Below are 18562 nucleotides of genomic sequence, written 5' to 3' on the forward strand. Positions count from 1 at the left end.
ACAGGTTTTGGTGTCTGTACGGGTATGTGTCTGGTACCATGCCTGGCTAACTCACTTTGACGACGAGACATAACTCCCCCTTAAACCACAAACTGTCATTTTTACATTTGTCTACTGATTAAACATGTTCATTAGTGAGCCTTAGAGGTGTTGTTAGGTGTAGTTTCTCTCTGCATCAAGTCTTTATGCTAAGCTAGGCTAACCCTATCCTGACTCCAACTCTGTGATAATGAACAGACATATGGGTAAGCATTTAGCGTTTCCCAAAATGTTTAATTATTTATTCAAAATGACATTTGATAAAGGACACAGAGTAGTTGTCACTGTCCGTCCTGTTGAAACTCCAATGTAAACACTACAAGTTTTTATGATGAAACAAACTGAAATTCAACAAATAAACACACAAACAAACAAATATACTGTGCACACATTGGTGTCTGGTGGACAAAGACAACCAGATAATCAGGTGACATGAAATCAACTTTCATCAGTTTCTCTGTTCCGATTGTTATATTGTTATATCACAATACACCCTGGATACAGTGGCAGGACTGAACACCCTACTGCTGGTGATAATGCTTGTGTGACCGTTTATTTATTTAGGGTTATCAATTTGCTAACATTTACTATACTGTAAATTAGATATGAACTGGTTAGTTTTGCCTACCACGTATATGATAGACACGTTCTATTTTGTTTGACTAATGTACCATTAATAGTAGGCGTCTGTTTTTTTTTTGTTTTTTTGTCTACTGGTGCTCAGGCTGTCCTAATAAGAGTAGCAGGCCCTATGCTGGATACGCTCCTATTAGTTTATATCCACGATGTTCCGCTTCTGGGATTGCTCCGTTGCCAAATTTTCACTCTTTTCAGCCGGATGTCCGTTACCTTCTGCTTTCTTGGTGTTTAAATTCTAAACTGTGGTGGATTTATGAGGACTATGGTTAACTGCTCCTCAGCTCTCTGCAAGGTAAATCCAGACAGCTAACTAGACTATCTGTCCAATCTGAGTTTTCTGTTGCACGACTAAAACAACTTTTGAACGAACACGTTCCACCAAAACAAGTTCCTTCCCGAGGCTATTTTGCAGCGGCACCGTGGCTCTGTCTGGGGCTTAGCACCGCCCTTGACAATTGTGATTGGTTTAGAGAAATGCCAATAAACCAGAGCATCTTACATCCCGGAATAGCTATCAGACCCTCCTCCGCAGTGCTGTGGAGGAAGGTCTGGCAAAGCTATACTACGCTCATATATAGATCCCACGGGCTTACATACAGGCTACACACTGTCAAGCGTAGGCCACTGTTCATGCAGGAGCCGCTGGAAAATGTCACAGGAGAAAAGTGGACACAGTGTCGGGGTTCCCAAAATAGCCTAAATGGGAAGCCAGTGTGCTTGGTATGTTAACAGCACCAGTGCTCAAGGAATATAATATTCGGTGCCACTATTAGACTTGTTTCCTTTTCTAACCCAGCACTACCAAGAGGTCCAAGGTGTATGGAGAAATCCTTGTAACTATTGCATGGGAAAACAAAGAAGGGTGGGGTGACATTTACCATGACTTACACTGCACATGCTACTGAAACCAAGACACCTCTCTTAGCAGAAGTCGTTGATCCAACCTGCTTCACTGCACGGCGTGTAACTACCCAGTCAGGTGTTTGGATGGTGGTAACAGCGCTCTCATCCATGTTCCACATACTGTATGTCATCCATCAAAGCTATACCTCAGTAACATCCCCAAGGTTCTTGAAAAGTCCCACATTTGTACAATTTAAGCGTGTATCTCACGCCAAGGTAGTTGCCTCTGCACTTCTCATTGACAGAAGTTAGGATGCCTTTTCATGAAGCCTAAAAACCAGTCAGGACATGCAATTTTATTCTTATCCCATGACTGGGGGTCATGGGTTTTTAATGTTGTACTCCACTGTAAGTTGATATCATGGACTGTAAAAATAATGGACGTAGCATTGGTGTCGTTTTGAAGCCAAGGGTTTGCATTTTGGCCGTTGCCAGGGGTTTGTATTTTGGCCGTTGCCATCTTGGTATTACCCAAGATTGGTATTCCCCAAGATGACAATGGCCCTCTGGGGACTCGGTCCCCAGGGACCTCATTTCCCACGACTCTGCCGGCCAATGGTGGTGCACAGGGCTTCAGAGAGCCAGGGATGAGGGCGAGCAGGCAGGTGTCAGATCTGTGCAGACCACCGGAACAAAAACACTTACGCAGAGGCAGCCAGTTGAGTAAGCTGTGCTTCTATATGACACATTCACATAGACTCTGTTAAAAGAATGTGGCCATATGCGACCCAAATGTGGTCTGAGTGATCGGCTCCCAATGCATTCTCAATGCATCCTGGATGCATTCACACCTGTACTTAGAACTGTCCACTTGTGATTGTGATCAGATCACACAAGATGCATGTAAATGCCAGGTCTGAACAGGGCCAAAATGTGACATTACATTACATTTTTTATTTAGCTGACACTTTTATTCAAAGCCACTTCCAATAAGTGCATTCAACCATGAAGGTACAAACTCGGAACAGCAAGAATCATATAAAATAATATACTAGCTTCAATTAAGCCAAGCTATAAAGTGCCACATATAAGTGATTATTATGATTAAGTAATTATAATCATCATCACCAAGGTACAGTTGGAAGAGATGTTTTTTTTAGCGTGCGGTGGAAGATGTTCAGACTTTCAGCTGTCCTGATGTCAATATGGAGCTTGTTCCACCATTTAGGAGCCAGGACAGCAGGGACAATGACTCATGTCCATTTTGCTTTTCTTGCTCTCGTGCAACAAGGGCAGTTAAATGCACTGAATAAATATTTTGTTTTTTTAAACATTTGAGTCTATCATATACTGTATACCAAAGCTGCCAAACAGGACCACAGTGCAGTTATCACCTGCTGTGAGGCTGTAGTGGAACGCATGTAATCACAGCTTGGCGCAGGCCAACCCGGTCCCATGGAAAATTTCTATTCATACTGATTAACTGTTTAATTGGAAGCAATGACTGTAATGGCTATGTTTGCTTACTGCTACCCTTTGAAAATGAGTTCTGCAAATAAAGATCAACTGAGTAAAGGTTGGTAAGCTTTATGTACAGCTTCACTTTTCTTTAAACCCCTCTCTGTCATGTTCCCAGGTGCTGCTCTTTCATGACCAGAGCTACGGGATCCACTATGAGTACACTGTGTCCCTGAACACAACTCAGGACAGGAGCAGTGAGGAGCCAAGGGAGCCAGAGTATCTCTACATCTGGACACACAGCAGCTGGCAGGACTGTACTGTTCAATGTGGAGGAGGTAACACACACACACACACACACACAAACACAGGGTGCAATTTTCTGAGGGGTTGCATGGGATTTCGCCCGTTCTGGTCTATATATCCCCACCTCTGCTGAACCCCTCAAAGTGATCAATGCTTTAACAATAGATAATATTATCAATAGAAGTATTTTAAACTGAGTAAAGCACTGTAACGTGAACTGTCGTGCGATAGAATGCTAAAATCAGTTGCTAGATGTGTTTAGCTGGCAATAGGTGACTGTGAGCCGGCTACAGGCACTGCCAAATGACGGTCCTTTGGGTAGTTGAATTTTGCCAAAAAAATAGTGAGCGTCATGCGGCGGCAACAAAAGTTACGTTAAGTTTAGGAAACAGGTCGTGGTTTGATTAAAACACTCCCGAGCAACGAACACGCGTTTCCTGGGTGAAACTATTTACTCCGCTGCCTGGCATGAAAGCACTTTTATGTTCACACCACGTTGTGCTACTTCATTTTGATATTTTGCCATTACTTATTGAAGTTCATAAATAGGTGTTTTGGCATGGCTGGCCGAGTGACTCTATCCATGTTATTGTAATTTGACTGGATAGTCTCGCTGTTTCACTTACTGGCCGGCTGTCTGAACGCCCTGCGGCTTCGCGCACACTTCTAGGATGCGCCGTGGAATATCAAGCATTGACTTGAATGGCTGCGATTGCTAGTGGGGGTCGTGGCACCTCCGGAACGCAGTGGAAAATAGGGGTTAGGGGCCATTGCAGTTGAGTTTAGCCAACAAAGCACCAAAATGACTAGTTAAAATAACACTAGAGAACTTTTCCCGCTTCAGTCCCCCTACAGGTTGGAAGTGGAATTGTCCATTACATTACATTATGCAAGTTTGCCAGATTGGGTAGTGGATCTGTAGTTCGAATGAACTGGACAATGTAATGTAATGGACAATTCCGCTTAGGGGGACCGAAGCGGGAAAAGTTCTCTAGTGTTGCTTTAAGATTAGAAGAAAGATTGTGGTTTGGGTTAAAACACCCGTTTCCTGGGTGTTTTCCACGTTACTGAACTCCGACACACAGTCTTACCAAATTTGTAGACATTTTGGTGCTTTGTTGGCTAAACTCAACTGCAATGGCCCCTAACCCCTATTTTCCACTGCGTTCCGGAGGTGCCACGCCCCCCACTAGCAATCGCAGCCATTCAAGTCATTCGAGTTCAGCCGGTGCTGCCTCGCCACCCGGCCTGTCTTCCTTCACAGACCACGGCCTTCTATGAGGTACTTGGAGCTCTGTCAAGGCTGGCAGCCCACAGCATGGACTACCAAACGGCGCTGCCCTGACGGAGCTCCAGGTCCTGCAACTCCCATCTTCCTGCTAGCTAAATGGCCCGTTGTGTGAGAGTGAGAGCGCGGTCAGCGAGCTTGTTACACCAGCAATCTCTTACCACATGTTACACACATGTCACGCCACTTATACAACATCTAACTAAATGTCTTATAAAGCTAACAACCGTGTCCGATTTCAAGTTAATGAATATTTGTGAAGACTAGGTGTTTCGTTAGCTGCGACTGTCCCTTCAATCCTAGCTATGTGTAGCTAGCTACAAATCACGGATAGTTAGCTTCATTTTCGGCGTAATTTGAGTATATTTACAGTTTGAATTTCGTCACATCACTTATACATCTAACTAAATGTCTTATAAAGCTAACCTTTTCATTGGTGACGATTTGCGGTGTCTGAGTGCCGCGCAAATGCACAGTCGCAAGGAGCGACGTCCGCCGGTAACCCCGACGCGCGCAGAGGCGCTAGGGCCCATCCATCGCTGCTCACAGCTTTAATTGTGTGTGTGTGTGTGTGTGTGTGTGTGTGTGTGTGTGTGTGTGTGTGTGTGTGTGTGTGTGTGTGTGTGTGTGTGTGTGCGTGTGTGTGTGTGCGTGTGTAGGTGAGAGAAGGACAGTGGTTTCCTGTATGAGAATAGTCAATAAAACAATGGAGGCTGTCAACGATAGCTACTGTCAACCTGAGAACCGACCACACCCCCAAGTACGATTCTGCAACTCTCACCCCTGCCAGTATCGGTGAGACACACACACATACACACACACAGTATGTTTGTTGCTAATTGGAATAATTTGTAAAACTAAGATAAATACATTTACCTTTTTAACAATACACTTTAACTGTGTTGGAAGGTGAGCATGTCGCTGTTAAACAGCCACTGATATGGATAAATGATACACTAATTATGACAGGTCTCCTTCAGAGCTCTTTGTGTTTGTGCCTGAACACGACGAGAGGAGTGGCCGACTTTGGAGGCAGGTTGTAGGCTGCCCACCCAAACACAAGTTAAAAACAGTACTGGTATTTTCGGTGCTATTTTCCATTAGCTAAACAATCAAAAAACACTTCGAAACGGTTGAGTCAAACTCGCTGACACTTCCTGGTCTCAGAAATAAGGGAGCGACAGCTTATGTTTTTTGCTTCAGTGTTTTTGATATTTTTAAAAGAAGATGAACAATATAATCAGCTGACAGACAGCGAGAGCCCTGATGAGAGAGTGATCATGTGTTGTCACACAACGAGCTATAGGTACAGTATGTGTGCTCTTAATAGGTTTGGATTTAAAAGTCTGTGAAATCGTATACAAGTCTGTAAATTGTGTGGAAGGTTGAGTTAATTTTTAATTGCATGCTAGTTAAGCACTGTTGTTTGGTTCACTTCCTATATTTGGGTCCGATTGGGGTCTCACCTAAAGTTAACCAAACTCTAGTGCACTTGGAAGCCAATCCCAAGCCCTGTTTTCAAGTGGACCAGAGTTTGGTTGTTTGGTCCGCACCAGAGTTCAAATGAGCTTTCACACAACCCCAAACGACCCGGACTAGCCAAAGAAACTTAAACTTAAAATTATAAAGGCAACTTTTTCTCTCTGTGTCAGACCTCCACTCAGTAAAACATTCAGACCCAAAGCAAATGGACTGTAGCTTATGAACTGTCTGAAACACCTAATGTTTTCCACAGGTGGGTGACAGGAGAGTGGGGATCCTGCTCCGTCACATGTGGTAAAGGTGTTCAGCAGAGGGACGTGGTTTGTGTTTACCATTTTCAGAATGGCTCACTCATCCACACCAGGGATCTGTATTGCCAAGGAGGAAAACCTCCTGTTGTGCAGGGCTGTGAGGGCCGCCTCTGCCTCACTTTGTGGGAGGCTTCAGAATGGTCCAAGGTATGTCACAAACTGTGCTAATGTTATGTGAAAACTATTACAGGCTCTGGGCCTTGTTTCCTATTAACAATTGATCTTAGAAGCGAAGAATGGATCAATGAATGCTCTTTAATTCTTGCACATTTCTTAAGGCACTTAAGAGAGAGTCCGGGCCTATGATAAAAAGCTTGAAAATTTTGCAACACATTTTCCAACTGGATTAGATTACTGACAGAGATTTACAGGCCTTCACTTTTTAAATGTACCTTTCACACTCATTTTACATCAAACGGCCCCTAACAAAGAACACCAGTGATGATGATAACAGAATATACCATAATATGTAATTCAGTGAGCAACAACTATAAAAACTTGAAAGATGTGTTTGGTTCCTTTTTAATCTACATGTTCCAGAGCTTTAAGATAACTTTGGTATTTTTCAACCTGGACCCTATTTTCCTATGTTTCTTTGTCCAAGTAACTGATGGGAACAACAATCTTTGACATTGCGTGAGCTTAGAATTATAAGGTTCTATCTCCACTTTTGGCCGAAATTGAGTTTTTGACATAATCTGATCCCTTAGGTGTTTATTAATGCCTGTGTGGTGTTATTTTTGTAAAAAAATATTTTCTTAGTTAGTTATTAATAAAATAAAAAGGTTCCATCTCACAAAATAGCTGGGATGTAAAAACTTTGATGCTCAATATAATATGCTCAGAACTACCCTAAACGGAGATAGAACCTTATAATTCTCAGCTCAAGATTGGTCCAGTATTAAGCAAGACCGCTGCAGTTGGCAATTGCGCTTCAATTTACGTAAACTAAAAGTGCTGTTTTTGCTGCTGACAGGCTCAGATTATTATTCTAAGTGTCTAACAAGATTATGGAAAGGATCCCTACAGAGATAGAAAGATCCTTTGGATGGTGCTCGAGTGGTTACATTGCAGCCTTTGTCGCAGCTGCTGGCGGCAGTGGTCTAGCTTAAAACTGGACGAATTTCGACTTCCGGTTTAAGCGATGACGGAGTAGGTCGCAAACCGGTAGAGCTCTGTTGAAATCTTACCTAAATTCGATTAATACATGTTTTATTACCACAGTTAACTTTTGCAAGCCTGTGTGAAAGCTTACTAAATATGGGGAAACCTACCAAAAAGCAAAACCAACCTACAGAGGACACGTCTGAAGATAACCAAGATGTCGGAACGCAAGCTAGCCAAAATGAACAGCATGCTACTAGCAATGCGCCGCTTACCTTGGCCGACATGGAGAAACTTCTCAACTCAATGGAGGACCGCATTATAACCAATCTATCTGTCCAACTTTCTGCTGACCGAGCAATTATTGACTGGCACGACCAGGCCATCCAACACATGGAAACGTCACTTAACAATGTGGAGACCAGGCTGCAATCCCTTGAGTCAATCCCTGTCTAGAGAGAACGAGACCCTCAAATTTAAGACGGATGATCTTGATAATAGATCGAGGCGCAACAATATCCGTATAACCGAACCTGAAAAAGTTGAAGGCTCGCACCCAACTGCTTTCATGGAGGTATTCCTGGAAGAAACCTTTGCCGCAGAGGCTTTTCCCTCACCTCCATCTGTCGACAGGGTGCATACCCGTTCATCGCACGGATCCACCATTATCAGGACAAGGAGCGCATCCTGAAGCTGGCTAGAGAGGCTGGGTCCCTCTCTTTCCGCGGATCCGAGATACACATCTACCCCGACTACAGCGCGGAGGTCTCCAAGAGAAGAGCAGCGTAGCAACTACACGGTGAAGTCACAGCTGAGAAACGCCGGATTCAGATATTCGGTTATTCTCTGTGCTTTATATGCTGATTTAATTTTTATTTGTATGTACTTATGACGTTATACTTTGTACATATAGTTTAAGGGCCCTATTTTGAGTATCAAACGTAAAACGCAAGTAGCTTTGTGGGTGGATCTTGGGCGCTGTTGCTATCATACCGGTGGGATAAATTACTCTTGCACCCGACACAAATCTAAAATGGGTTGGTCTGAAGTAGCTAGGTGTGGTTTGGGCATAACGTGCAATAAACCAATCAGAGCGTCATCTCCCATTCCCTTTAAGAGCAGGCATGCTTGTTCCATGGTGGATTGCTATTATGACATTGGATGTGCCTGGCGCACGCCAGCGGGAGCTGTCCGGGATGCAGCAAAGTAAATGCCCGTCTTGCACGGGTGGCGATGTTGCTGTGGCCTCTCGGGCGCATCTCCCCAAGTCTGGAGAGGATTGCTGCAGCCATGGAGCGTGGGCCTCCAAACGCACCACCTGCTCCTTTTATGGCCCTTCCTCCTCCCCCCACTCCATCTCCGTCCAACCGCTCCACCAGGAGCACATCGCGCATTGCCACTCCCGGACCAGATCCCCCCAGAGTGTCCAATCCCGCCGATAGTTAAACTTCACGTCTCCTTAAGTCCTCTAATATTTCCTCATTTATGTCATCAACACATCCATGATTCATGGAAATGTTGTGTAAAACCCAACAAGCCACAAAAAATGCTGCGACTTTTTGAGGACTGTACTGTAAAGTGCCTCCTGATCTATCCAAACACCTGAAGCGCATTTTCAGTAATATTTTTCTTTGTAATTATGTATGGTTTTCAAAAATGGGAACTGCTGCGTCCGTGTAGATGAGAGAAGCAAAGTGTATGCGCGTTGTGCGCACGCTACATATGCGCACGCCAAGCATGTGCCCCTAAAATAGCATCTGAATAACACGCCACTGCCTTTAGACTAGCGCCACTGACTTTAGACTAGGTTTTTCCTGTTTTTTCCTGGTTCCTGGTTTCCTGGTTCCTCGTTTGCGCCTAAACACGCCTCCTCTTTTCGCTGAACCGCCCCCGGGAGCGCAAATACACTCCCTAATTTACCGACGTGCGTCTGTGGAGGGAAAAGTCCGCTGTGCGTCGGGTGCAAAATAGGAATGATACATGTGTCGGTGTACAAAGGCAATTGCGCTGAGTGCAAAATAGGGCCCTAAGGCTGATGGACACACATGGTATGTGTAAACTTGGAACAGGATATAGTTTTGCCACGGACCTTAGTTAATACTTTTGTTGTTTATATACAGTATAAGGCAGGTCTACTCATAGATATAGAACAATTGTTCTATATCTATGGGTCTACTGCTCTCCTCTATTTAACGGATGTGCTACCCAGCGAATATAGACGTGGACACACACACACACACATTCACGGGCGCACTGACAGACATAGGCTACATCAGCACATGCACGAAGCACCCTGACAAAAAAATAAGGATGTTTGTTTGCGGTATCCCATGCTCACTTAATACAGCGGGTGCTTTTATTGTATGTTTTTTTATACATACACATCTGTTAATTGCTGGTGCAGCCACATCATAGAGTCGGCTACTCGCTTTTTGTTTATATTTTTATCATTAGATATATATACTGTCTAATTACTAATTTGACAAACACCTCATTTACAAAGCTGTTTTCAGGTCAAAGTTTTACCACAGACCTCCGTGAGTCTTTTATTAATTCATATAATAGGCCACTATGATAGAAGCGCTTACTTTTACATACAGCCGCACATATGCACTTGCACGAGTATGCCCCAACCCATACACGCACGCACATAGACACTAACACAAGCACAAGCCCAAAGAGCACTAGCAGACGAAAATAAGGAAATCTTAACTGCACTCTATGCTTCTGTAACATTTCCCTTCCAATGCTGCAGCTGCTCTGGCTATTACACATACATATACACATATGTTGGTGACTATAGTTTACAATTGTTCCAATTGCTTTTACCAGACACACAGTGTCTTTGCACAGTTACACATTAAAATCTGTAATATTCTAATTGTTTTGTTCCTTTGTAAAAACAGTGTTCAAGTGTAAGTTAGGTGTTCTCTAAGCTGGTAGCTCTGAGCACTGTTCGAGATCCCTGTCCCCTTCCAGATGCCTTTCTTCATTTTGCCATTTTTTTTTTGCTTTATTTCTTTCTTTTTCATTTTTTCATTTTCTTTATTCCCCTTTCTCCACCCCCGCCATTGCTGCTGCTCACTACACACACCCTCATAATCTTGTAAGATATTACATCTACATCTAATTACAATCAAAGTTGGCCCATCCACTTTGTTTCTCTAAATACTAAGGGTATGAATACCTGGGTGAAAAGATAGAAAATAACATCCTATCTACAACAATTAAATTCAGACATAGCCTTTCTGCAGGAAACCCATCTTAAGAATGATCATGTCAACTATCTTAAAAAAAACTGGGTTGGTCAAGTGTAGCACTTCCAGTTCAATGCTAAGGCCAGAGGGACAGCAATCCTTTTACATAAGGACATCCCCTTTCAAGCTGAGGAAGTGATTGCTGAAAAAATGGGAGATTTGTCATTGTAGCAGGTCGACTATTCACCAGTCTTGTCATTTTGATCAACGTTTACGCTCCAAACTATGATGATTACAACTTTTTTAACAAACTGCCATTCCCTGTGATAAAAATTATAAGTTGATAATAGGAGTCGATTTTAACTGTTTACTCAGCACCATGTTAGACAGATCATCAAACAAGGTCCAACCCCTCACCAAATCTGCAAAAGTTGTAAATGATTTCATAATGCACAATGGTGTTTCGGACATTTGGAGATTCAAATTTAATAATCAAAAAGTAATCTTCTCCAATGTCCATCACACATACACTCGCATCGACTATTTTCTCTTAGACAATAGACTGCTAGGACATGTTAGCTCTTGCACATATCCTAGTATTACAATCTCAGATCACAGTGCTGTCTCATTTCACATAGTTCTACCCAACTGTCTTAGGCCCTCTCGCAATTGGAGGCTTAACCCCCTCCTCATAGCTGACAAACAATTTGTAAACCACGTTTCTTCTCAAATTAACTTTTTCATTGAAACCAACACTTCCCCAGAAGTTTCTCACTCAACTTTATGGGAGACCCTTAAGGCCTATCTTCGAGGGCAAATTACTGAATACTCTTCCAGGGCAAAAAAAGCAAGAGACTCAAAACTCTATGACATCTTGCGAGCCACTGCAGAGATTGACAACCACTACTCCTCTCCGTCTCCAACACTTTTTAAAGAGAGACTGCGATTACAGACAGAATACGACTTACTTTCCACAGACAAGGCCACTTATTTTCTCACCACAGCGCGATTTAAGTTTTACGATTCAGGTGATAAGGCTGGCAGGCTACTAGCCCAGCAAGCTCGCCAAGCCCAATCATCTCGCCTTATTCCTAAGATTTATAGTCAAACAGGGGAGACCGTGACAGACCACTTGGAAATTAACAATACTACAGTAAATTGTACAGCTCTGAATGTGATGATAACTTTTCACAGCTCAATCACTTATAACCTTCACTTTCCTTCTGTTCCAGCTGAACAAAAATCATTACTGGGAGGTGCGATCTCCAAGGCAGAGATTCTAAAAGCGATCAATTCCTTGAAATGCAACAAGACTCCTGGTCCGGACGGGTATTCCTCCAAATTTTATAAAAAACACGCTATGCCCTCTGCTCCAAGCCATGTTTAATGAATCTCTGTCACCTCGACGCTCCCACCAACCCTATGACAAGCCGCAATAACGCTTCTACAAAAACGTGGTAAAAATCCACTTTAGTGCTCCTCCTACCACCTAATCTCTCTGCTAAATGTGGATTAAAAAATGTATCCAAGGTTCTAGATTGGAGACAGTTATCCCACAAATTATCGCAGCAGACTAAACAGGCTTCATCCTAAATAGACACTCTAGCATAAATTTTAGAAGGCTTTTCAACATTGTTTATTCCCCTCTGTCCCGCTCCCCGGTAATGGTTATATCTCTTGACGCTGAAAAAGCGTTCGACCGAGTGGAATGGCAATATTTGTTTGCAACCTTAAAAAAAATTTGGGTTTCAAGATTCCTTCATCTCCTGGATAAAACTCCTCTACGCTCACCTTACAGCCACAGTAATAACTAATGGACAGCAATCAGAGCATTTCTCTCTTGGCAGAGGCACACATCAAGGTCTCCTCTGCTCTTCGCCATTGCCATTGAGCCGCTGGCCATTGCTCTTGGACAGTCTGGGGACTTCAGGCGTATAGAGCGTTGGGGCCTCACGCACAAATTATCCCTATATGCAGACAGCATACTTTCATATGTCTCTGACCCACTAAGTTCTGTTCCCTCCATTCTTAACATTCTGGCTCAATTCAAAAATCTCTTCGGCTATAAAATCAATTTTGAAAAAAGCGAGATGTTTCCTCTTAATCAGCCAGCCACTTTAATCCCTGCATCACATTTCCCATTTAGAATTATCAACAAGGGCTTTAAATATTTTGGGGTAGAGATCACTCCTGCTTTTTTGTCCCTCTTCACTAAGAATTTTAACTTTTTAATCTTGTTTGATAAATGTAAAAAAGACATGGCTAGATGGATGAATCTCCATTTGTCCTTAGCAGGTTGAATGAATCTTATTAAAATGGTTATGTTACCAAAAGTTCTTTTACCTCTTTCAAAATATCCCCATCCTATACTCATTCTTCTCTATCACTCTATTAGAATTTGGTCTGAATTTAGAAGACATTTTAAGTTGCAGACAACGTCGGTGCATTCTTCCATAAAGAATAATTATAACTTCCCACCTTCTCTCTCAGATTCTACCTTTGGAACTTGGTCCTCGAAGAAAATTAAGTCTATTTCCAATCATTATTTGGATGCCAAGATTGGATCATTTGCCCAACTCTCTCAATTATTCTATTTACCAAAGTCTCACTTCTTTAGATTTCTCCAAATTAAACACTTTGTCCAGAAAAGTATAACCTCCCTTCCAGATTTTCCAGTGAGCAACACAGTTGACCAAATCCTTTCGTTATCCCCTTCACATAAAGGTCTAATTTCGATTCTTTACAACAGCATATGCAATATCTCCCCACACTCTTTGCAGGATGTCAGGAGACTTTGGGAGAACGATCTTGGTGAGGAATTTACTAGGGGTGGTACAGTTCACAAAACCCACGGTTCGGTTCGTATCACGGTTTTAGGGTCACGGTTTTCGGTTCTTTACGGTTCTTGTTATTTTTTCTTTTAATCTTTAACACTTCAGAAATATACTTCAGCATATGATATATAGCTTAATTATCCACAATGTAGGATACAGCATTAAATAATTATATTTTTATATCATGTAATCATGCACAAACTGATTTGACTTTTGGGACCATCTCTGAGGTAAGCTAGGTGAGATTTTGATACAGCAAGAGGGAAGACATTGATGATTTCAACAAGCTTTTCATTTATTTGGCAAAAAAAGAAGAATGTGTATTGCCATCTACAGGAACTTATGTGCCTTTTTAGCACATGAAGCTTGAAATATTATAGAATATCAATTGAAATAACTTGCATTCATCAAACTGCCAACTTCAGTGTAGCTCTTACAAAAATGTATCCTTTAAAAGAAAAAGAGAGGAACTCTTACAGCGTACATTGATATTAAAATGTATATAGGTTGGCAGGACGGCCTGAAATGTTTTGCACAGACTTTCACTGTACGTTTTGTTGGTAACTTGTCCACACCTCTTCATTCGCGCGAAAGGGAAACACACTGTCTGAGGTCACATACGGGCACCTGACAAGCACGAGGCTACATTGCGCATGCGTTGAACCATGCGGCACACACACGCTCCGAACCTAGACAAGCGGACCAAACGGTTACAGGTTACAGATGATCAATCGAAGGCTGTGCTTGACTTAGTACATACAGCTTCTCCTGCGTGATAAGACTCAAAATAGTTCTAAGTGCACACTTGACCAAGACAAGGCTGGTGAAAATCTTCCCTAATTTGGACCCTTCATGCCCTCGCTGTAAAGGTCAACCAGCGGACTATATACACATGTTCTGGTCCTGCCCCAAACTTAGTACGTTCTGGGCCAACATCTTTGGCGCCTACACTAAGATGCTTCAAAGAAACATCACCCCCAACCCTGTAAATGCCCTATTTGGATTTACCCTTAAAAATCGGACCCTTATAGCATTCACTTCTCTGATTGCCAGGCGTCTCATCCTGCTCTCCTGGAAGGAACAAGCACCCCCTAGCTTCACGGGTGGATTAGAGATGTTATGCATTTCCTGAAGCTTGAGAAGATCACATACACCCTTAAAGAAAATAAAGCAATATAGACGTAAACTGCGCAGCTGGTGTCTAGAGTCGAGAGTGCATCCATACCTTTTTCCTTCTCTCTTTAGCCACAGCGGAGATATTTTGCTCAAAACTTTTTTTTCATAAATCCCCAAGAGTAAAGAGTATATCCAAAACAAGCTGTTCGCCTCACAATCTTGAAGTTTCTGGCCGAATCACAACGGAAAAACATTTCCACACTTGTATCGCAGCTCGCTTCTCACCCGAGACTTCTACATGCTCGATGTGTCGTCACTGTATTCTCTGAGGTCTAAGGTTTCCAAAGATATCTTGTATGAGCCAATCCGTTCAGTTTAGCCTTTGATAGCCATATGGGAAGCCGATGATCCCTCTGACATGATGTCAGGCCCACGTGCGGCTGATCGACATTTGCTCGGACCAGTTAGACTCCCATCTTTAGAGACCCTCATATCCTTATAGCCAATGAGCAGACAATTCAATAGACACCAAACTTGACACTGAAATTTTAACCCTGTGATGGCTGTAGCTGTGTCAAAACAAAAACAGGGCCTCCTATAAGCATATCACACCCTGTGCAATTTATAATTACTTATTTCTAAATATTTATGTAAATAGTTATTTCAAGTTTATGTGTGATTGATTTGGGTGTGTTTGTGTATTTGAGAAGTGTTTTATTTTGTACTTTATTGGCTTTTTTCTTTGCAATTTTCAAATTGAAATAAGAAAAAGGGACAGACATATCTGTAGAAAAAATTCATATAAAATCAATTTGTGAGTCTTTTGGCTTCTAACATGTGGCTATGGCCTTGTGTTGTCTGTATCTCACCATATGTGTTTACAGCAGTGTATTTTATTCATTTTACAGATGTATACTTAAAAAAAAAAAAAAACTCCATTCTAGCCTCTGTAACTCTGTGTCAGTAAGGCCTAAAATCACCCTGACACTTGTAACAAAAACTTGAGTGTTACCTGTCCAATGATATCAGGCACACCCCTGAGTGTCAGAGTATATGGGAGCTGTACCACTTTTAATTTGGGTATGACGTTTAGACCAAAAAGCATGGAATTTCAAGCGTTTCTTAGGCTCCTTGCAAACATTCAGGAAGGTCTGGGCCCCATTTTTAGAGTACTATGAGAGCTTGCAAACACCATTAAATATGGATGACTAAGGTGTTATTATCAGAGTGAAGCGGCAGCACCCCCCCTCCCCCTATTTTTTATTTTTATGTATTTGAGTTGACTTAGATATCTTATTTTTAGTATTATTATTATTTTGTTCCCCTCCTATTTTCTTCCACTCATTCCTTTACTGTACTGGTAATCACTTATTTTGAAACTTTGTGCTGAATTGTATATGCTCCTTCTGCAATCCTTCGTTGGACAAGCACTTCAATGAACAATTATTCTTGTGAAGATCTGGATTTAAAGTGACAAACTGGGATGGTTGGGTGGGTTGGGGTGGGGGAATATCTTTCACATTGGTTAGCATCTGTATAACACAACCATACTATGTTTTTATACATTTGGTCCAATATGTGCTGTAGAAAATGCTACATGGTTTAATGGAAAATCAATAAAAAAATTGCTAAACAAGAAAATACAAAAATAATTTCCCATCAGTCACTTAGACGACATGGGAAAATAAGGTTATCTTTTAAGCTCTTAGCCCCATAAAAGTGTTATTTACGATAATTTCTAAGGCTGAGTGTCCACATAGCGACAGCGTCTTTTTTCAATTGTTCCCAATGAGAGCGCGTATGGCTTAGAGAAAAAACGCTGCACCCACTGTCTTTTTTTCAGATCGCTCCAGCTTTTTTGTGCACCTGCTCCAAGTGCTTCGAGTTGAAAATCTCCCAACTTTTCAGAAAGCTAGATATCTATGCGCAGCCAGTGCGTTTTGATGAAGGGCTGGGATGCAGCGCTCCACAGCGCCCTGGCAGGGCTTTTCTGCCAGAGAAAACATATATGGACACAGGCTCTAAAGCCACTTACACATGATCCATGGAAAGACCGCTCTGCGTTGGCTATGCCATTGTTTTTTCTATGAGGAGAGCAGTGGAGACAACAAAGGAAGTGCTACCCTCTGTGTCGCGCACCGCTCGAAATTGCCACCGAACGCTGCACTCAGAGTTAATAATAATAATTTTAACTTTAACGTCATTGCCCGTGACCTTTCAAGTCGCAACCAATTCCAGAAGCAATGATGATGTACTGTATACCTGCGCTGTGCTTTTCCTCTGTGCCTGCAAAATTGATCTGCGCCCTACCTCGCAGCTTTACCTCTGATTATGTTTAGGCAGCTTAAAGCTAGGTTTGTTGTAGCCGTGATGTTCCCGGTGCGAGGTGCACGAGCCATGAAATCACTTTGCTTTTGGGAAAAAATGATGTTTGACAATGTTGGTGAAATAGATTTCATGGTCATCTGAGACGCTTTGGGGGATATGGGACCCTGATCAGCTGATCAGGACACACCTTCTCATTCAATGCGTTTCCTTTTTTATTTTCATGACTATTTACATTGTAGATTCTCACTGAAGGCATCAAAACTATGAATGAACACATGGGAATTATGTACTTAACAAAAAGGTGTGAAATAACTGAAAACATGTCTTATATTTTAGATTCCTCAAAGTAGCCACCCTTTGCTTTTTTATTAATAAGGGAAAAAATTCCACTAATTAACCCTGACAAGGCACACCTGTGAAGTGAAAACCATTTCAGGTGACTACCTCATGAAGCTCATTGAGAGAACACCAAGGGTTTGCAGCGCTATCAAAAAAAGCAAAGGGTGGCTACTTTGAGGAATCTAAAATATAAAACATGTTTTCAGTTATTTCACACTTTTTTGTTAAATACATAATTCCATATGTGTTCATTCATAGTTTTGATGCCTTCAGTGAGAATCTACAATGTAAATAGTCCAAACTTTTGGCCTGTACTGTATACACACACACACACACACACACACACACACACACACACACAGTGGGGCAAAAAAGTATTTAGTCAGCCACCAATTGTGCAAGTTCTCCCACTTAAAAAGATGAGAGAGGCCTGTAATTTTTTATCATAGGTACATTTCAACTATGAGAGACAAAATGAGAAAAAGAAATCCAGAAAATCACATGAAAATTATGGTGGAAAATAAGTATTTGGTCAATAACAAAAGTTCATCTCAATACTTTGTTATATACTCCCACTGTAATATTTCATTCCAGTTCCCTCATACAAAAACAACTATGGTCAAAAATCCTTTTTTTATACGTACACCAAAATTTGGAATGACATTCCCCATCACATCGGAGCACTACCATCCATCACATATTTCAAAAAGGCACACAAACTGTTTCTTCTCAACAGTTACACTTGCACACATTGATTGTTAATGTATTGTCCAAGTCTTGTTTGCACTGTCTATAGTGTTGTTTTCAGTTGTCAGTATCTGTCATATGCTGTAACAGTATTGTTGTTTTAGCTGTCTGTATCTATCTAGTTCATGCAGATATGTACTGTAAGTTGTGTCCAATGTTTTATGTTTCTGCAAAACAGGAACCTGCTGGAAACCAGTTTTTAAACTGAGTCAGGCCCGTTTATATTGTAACTTATGTTACTTTTAACTTTCCTGTATAATAAATGAAAGAAAGAAAGAAAGAAAGAAAGAATATTTTTGTTTTCAAGATATGAGACTTTCATTTTCCCAACATTTGGGAATTAGCCACACTTCTTTCATTAATTTCTACAAATTGCATCCAACGTTTACCAAACAGTGTTTATTGTATAAAATATTCAGAACAATGTGAAAAACCTGTCTTTTTGGATATGCAGTACCGTTTTTTTCCTGTAATTTTATTGCCAAATCTCTCTAAGTGACATATTCCTTTGCTGTTATAAACCCAGCAAGT

At 41.7% G+C, this 18562-nt stretch overlaps 1 protein-coding gene across 1 annotated transcript in view; it reads left to right on the forward strand.

The window, feature by feature from the left end:
- adamts17 (ADAM metallopeptidase with thrombospondin type 1 motif, 17) overlaps positions 1-18562 on the forward strand; it is a 213355-nt gene that overhangs the window by 172567 nt on the left and 22226 nt on the right. Inside the window, exons 17-20 of the mRNA XM_039795147.1 lie at positions 2074-2186; positions 3158-3317; positions 5233-5368; positions 6309-6513. Of these exons, the coding sequence (XP_039651081.1) occupies positions 2074-2186; positions 3158-3317; positions 5233-5368; positions 6309-6513 (614 nt within the window). The remainder of the gene's footprint in view (positions 1-2073; positions 2187-3157; positions 3318-5232; positions 5369-6308; positions 6514-18562) is intronic.

The sequence above is a fragment of the Perca fluviatilis genome, chromosome 3, assembly GCF_010015445.1.
Source record: "Perca fluviatilis chromosome 3, GENO_Pfluv_1.0, whole genome shotgun sequence".
Lineage (NCBI taxonomy): Eukaryota > Metazoa > Chordata > Actinopteri > Perciformes > Percidae > Perca > Perca fluviatilis.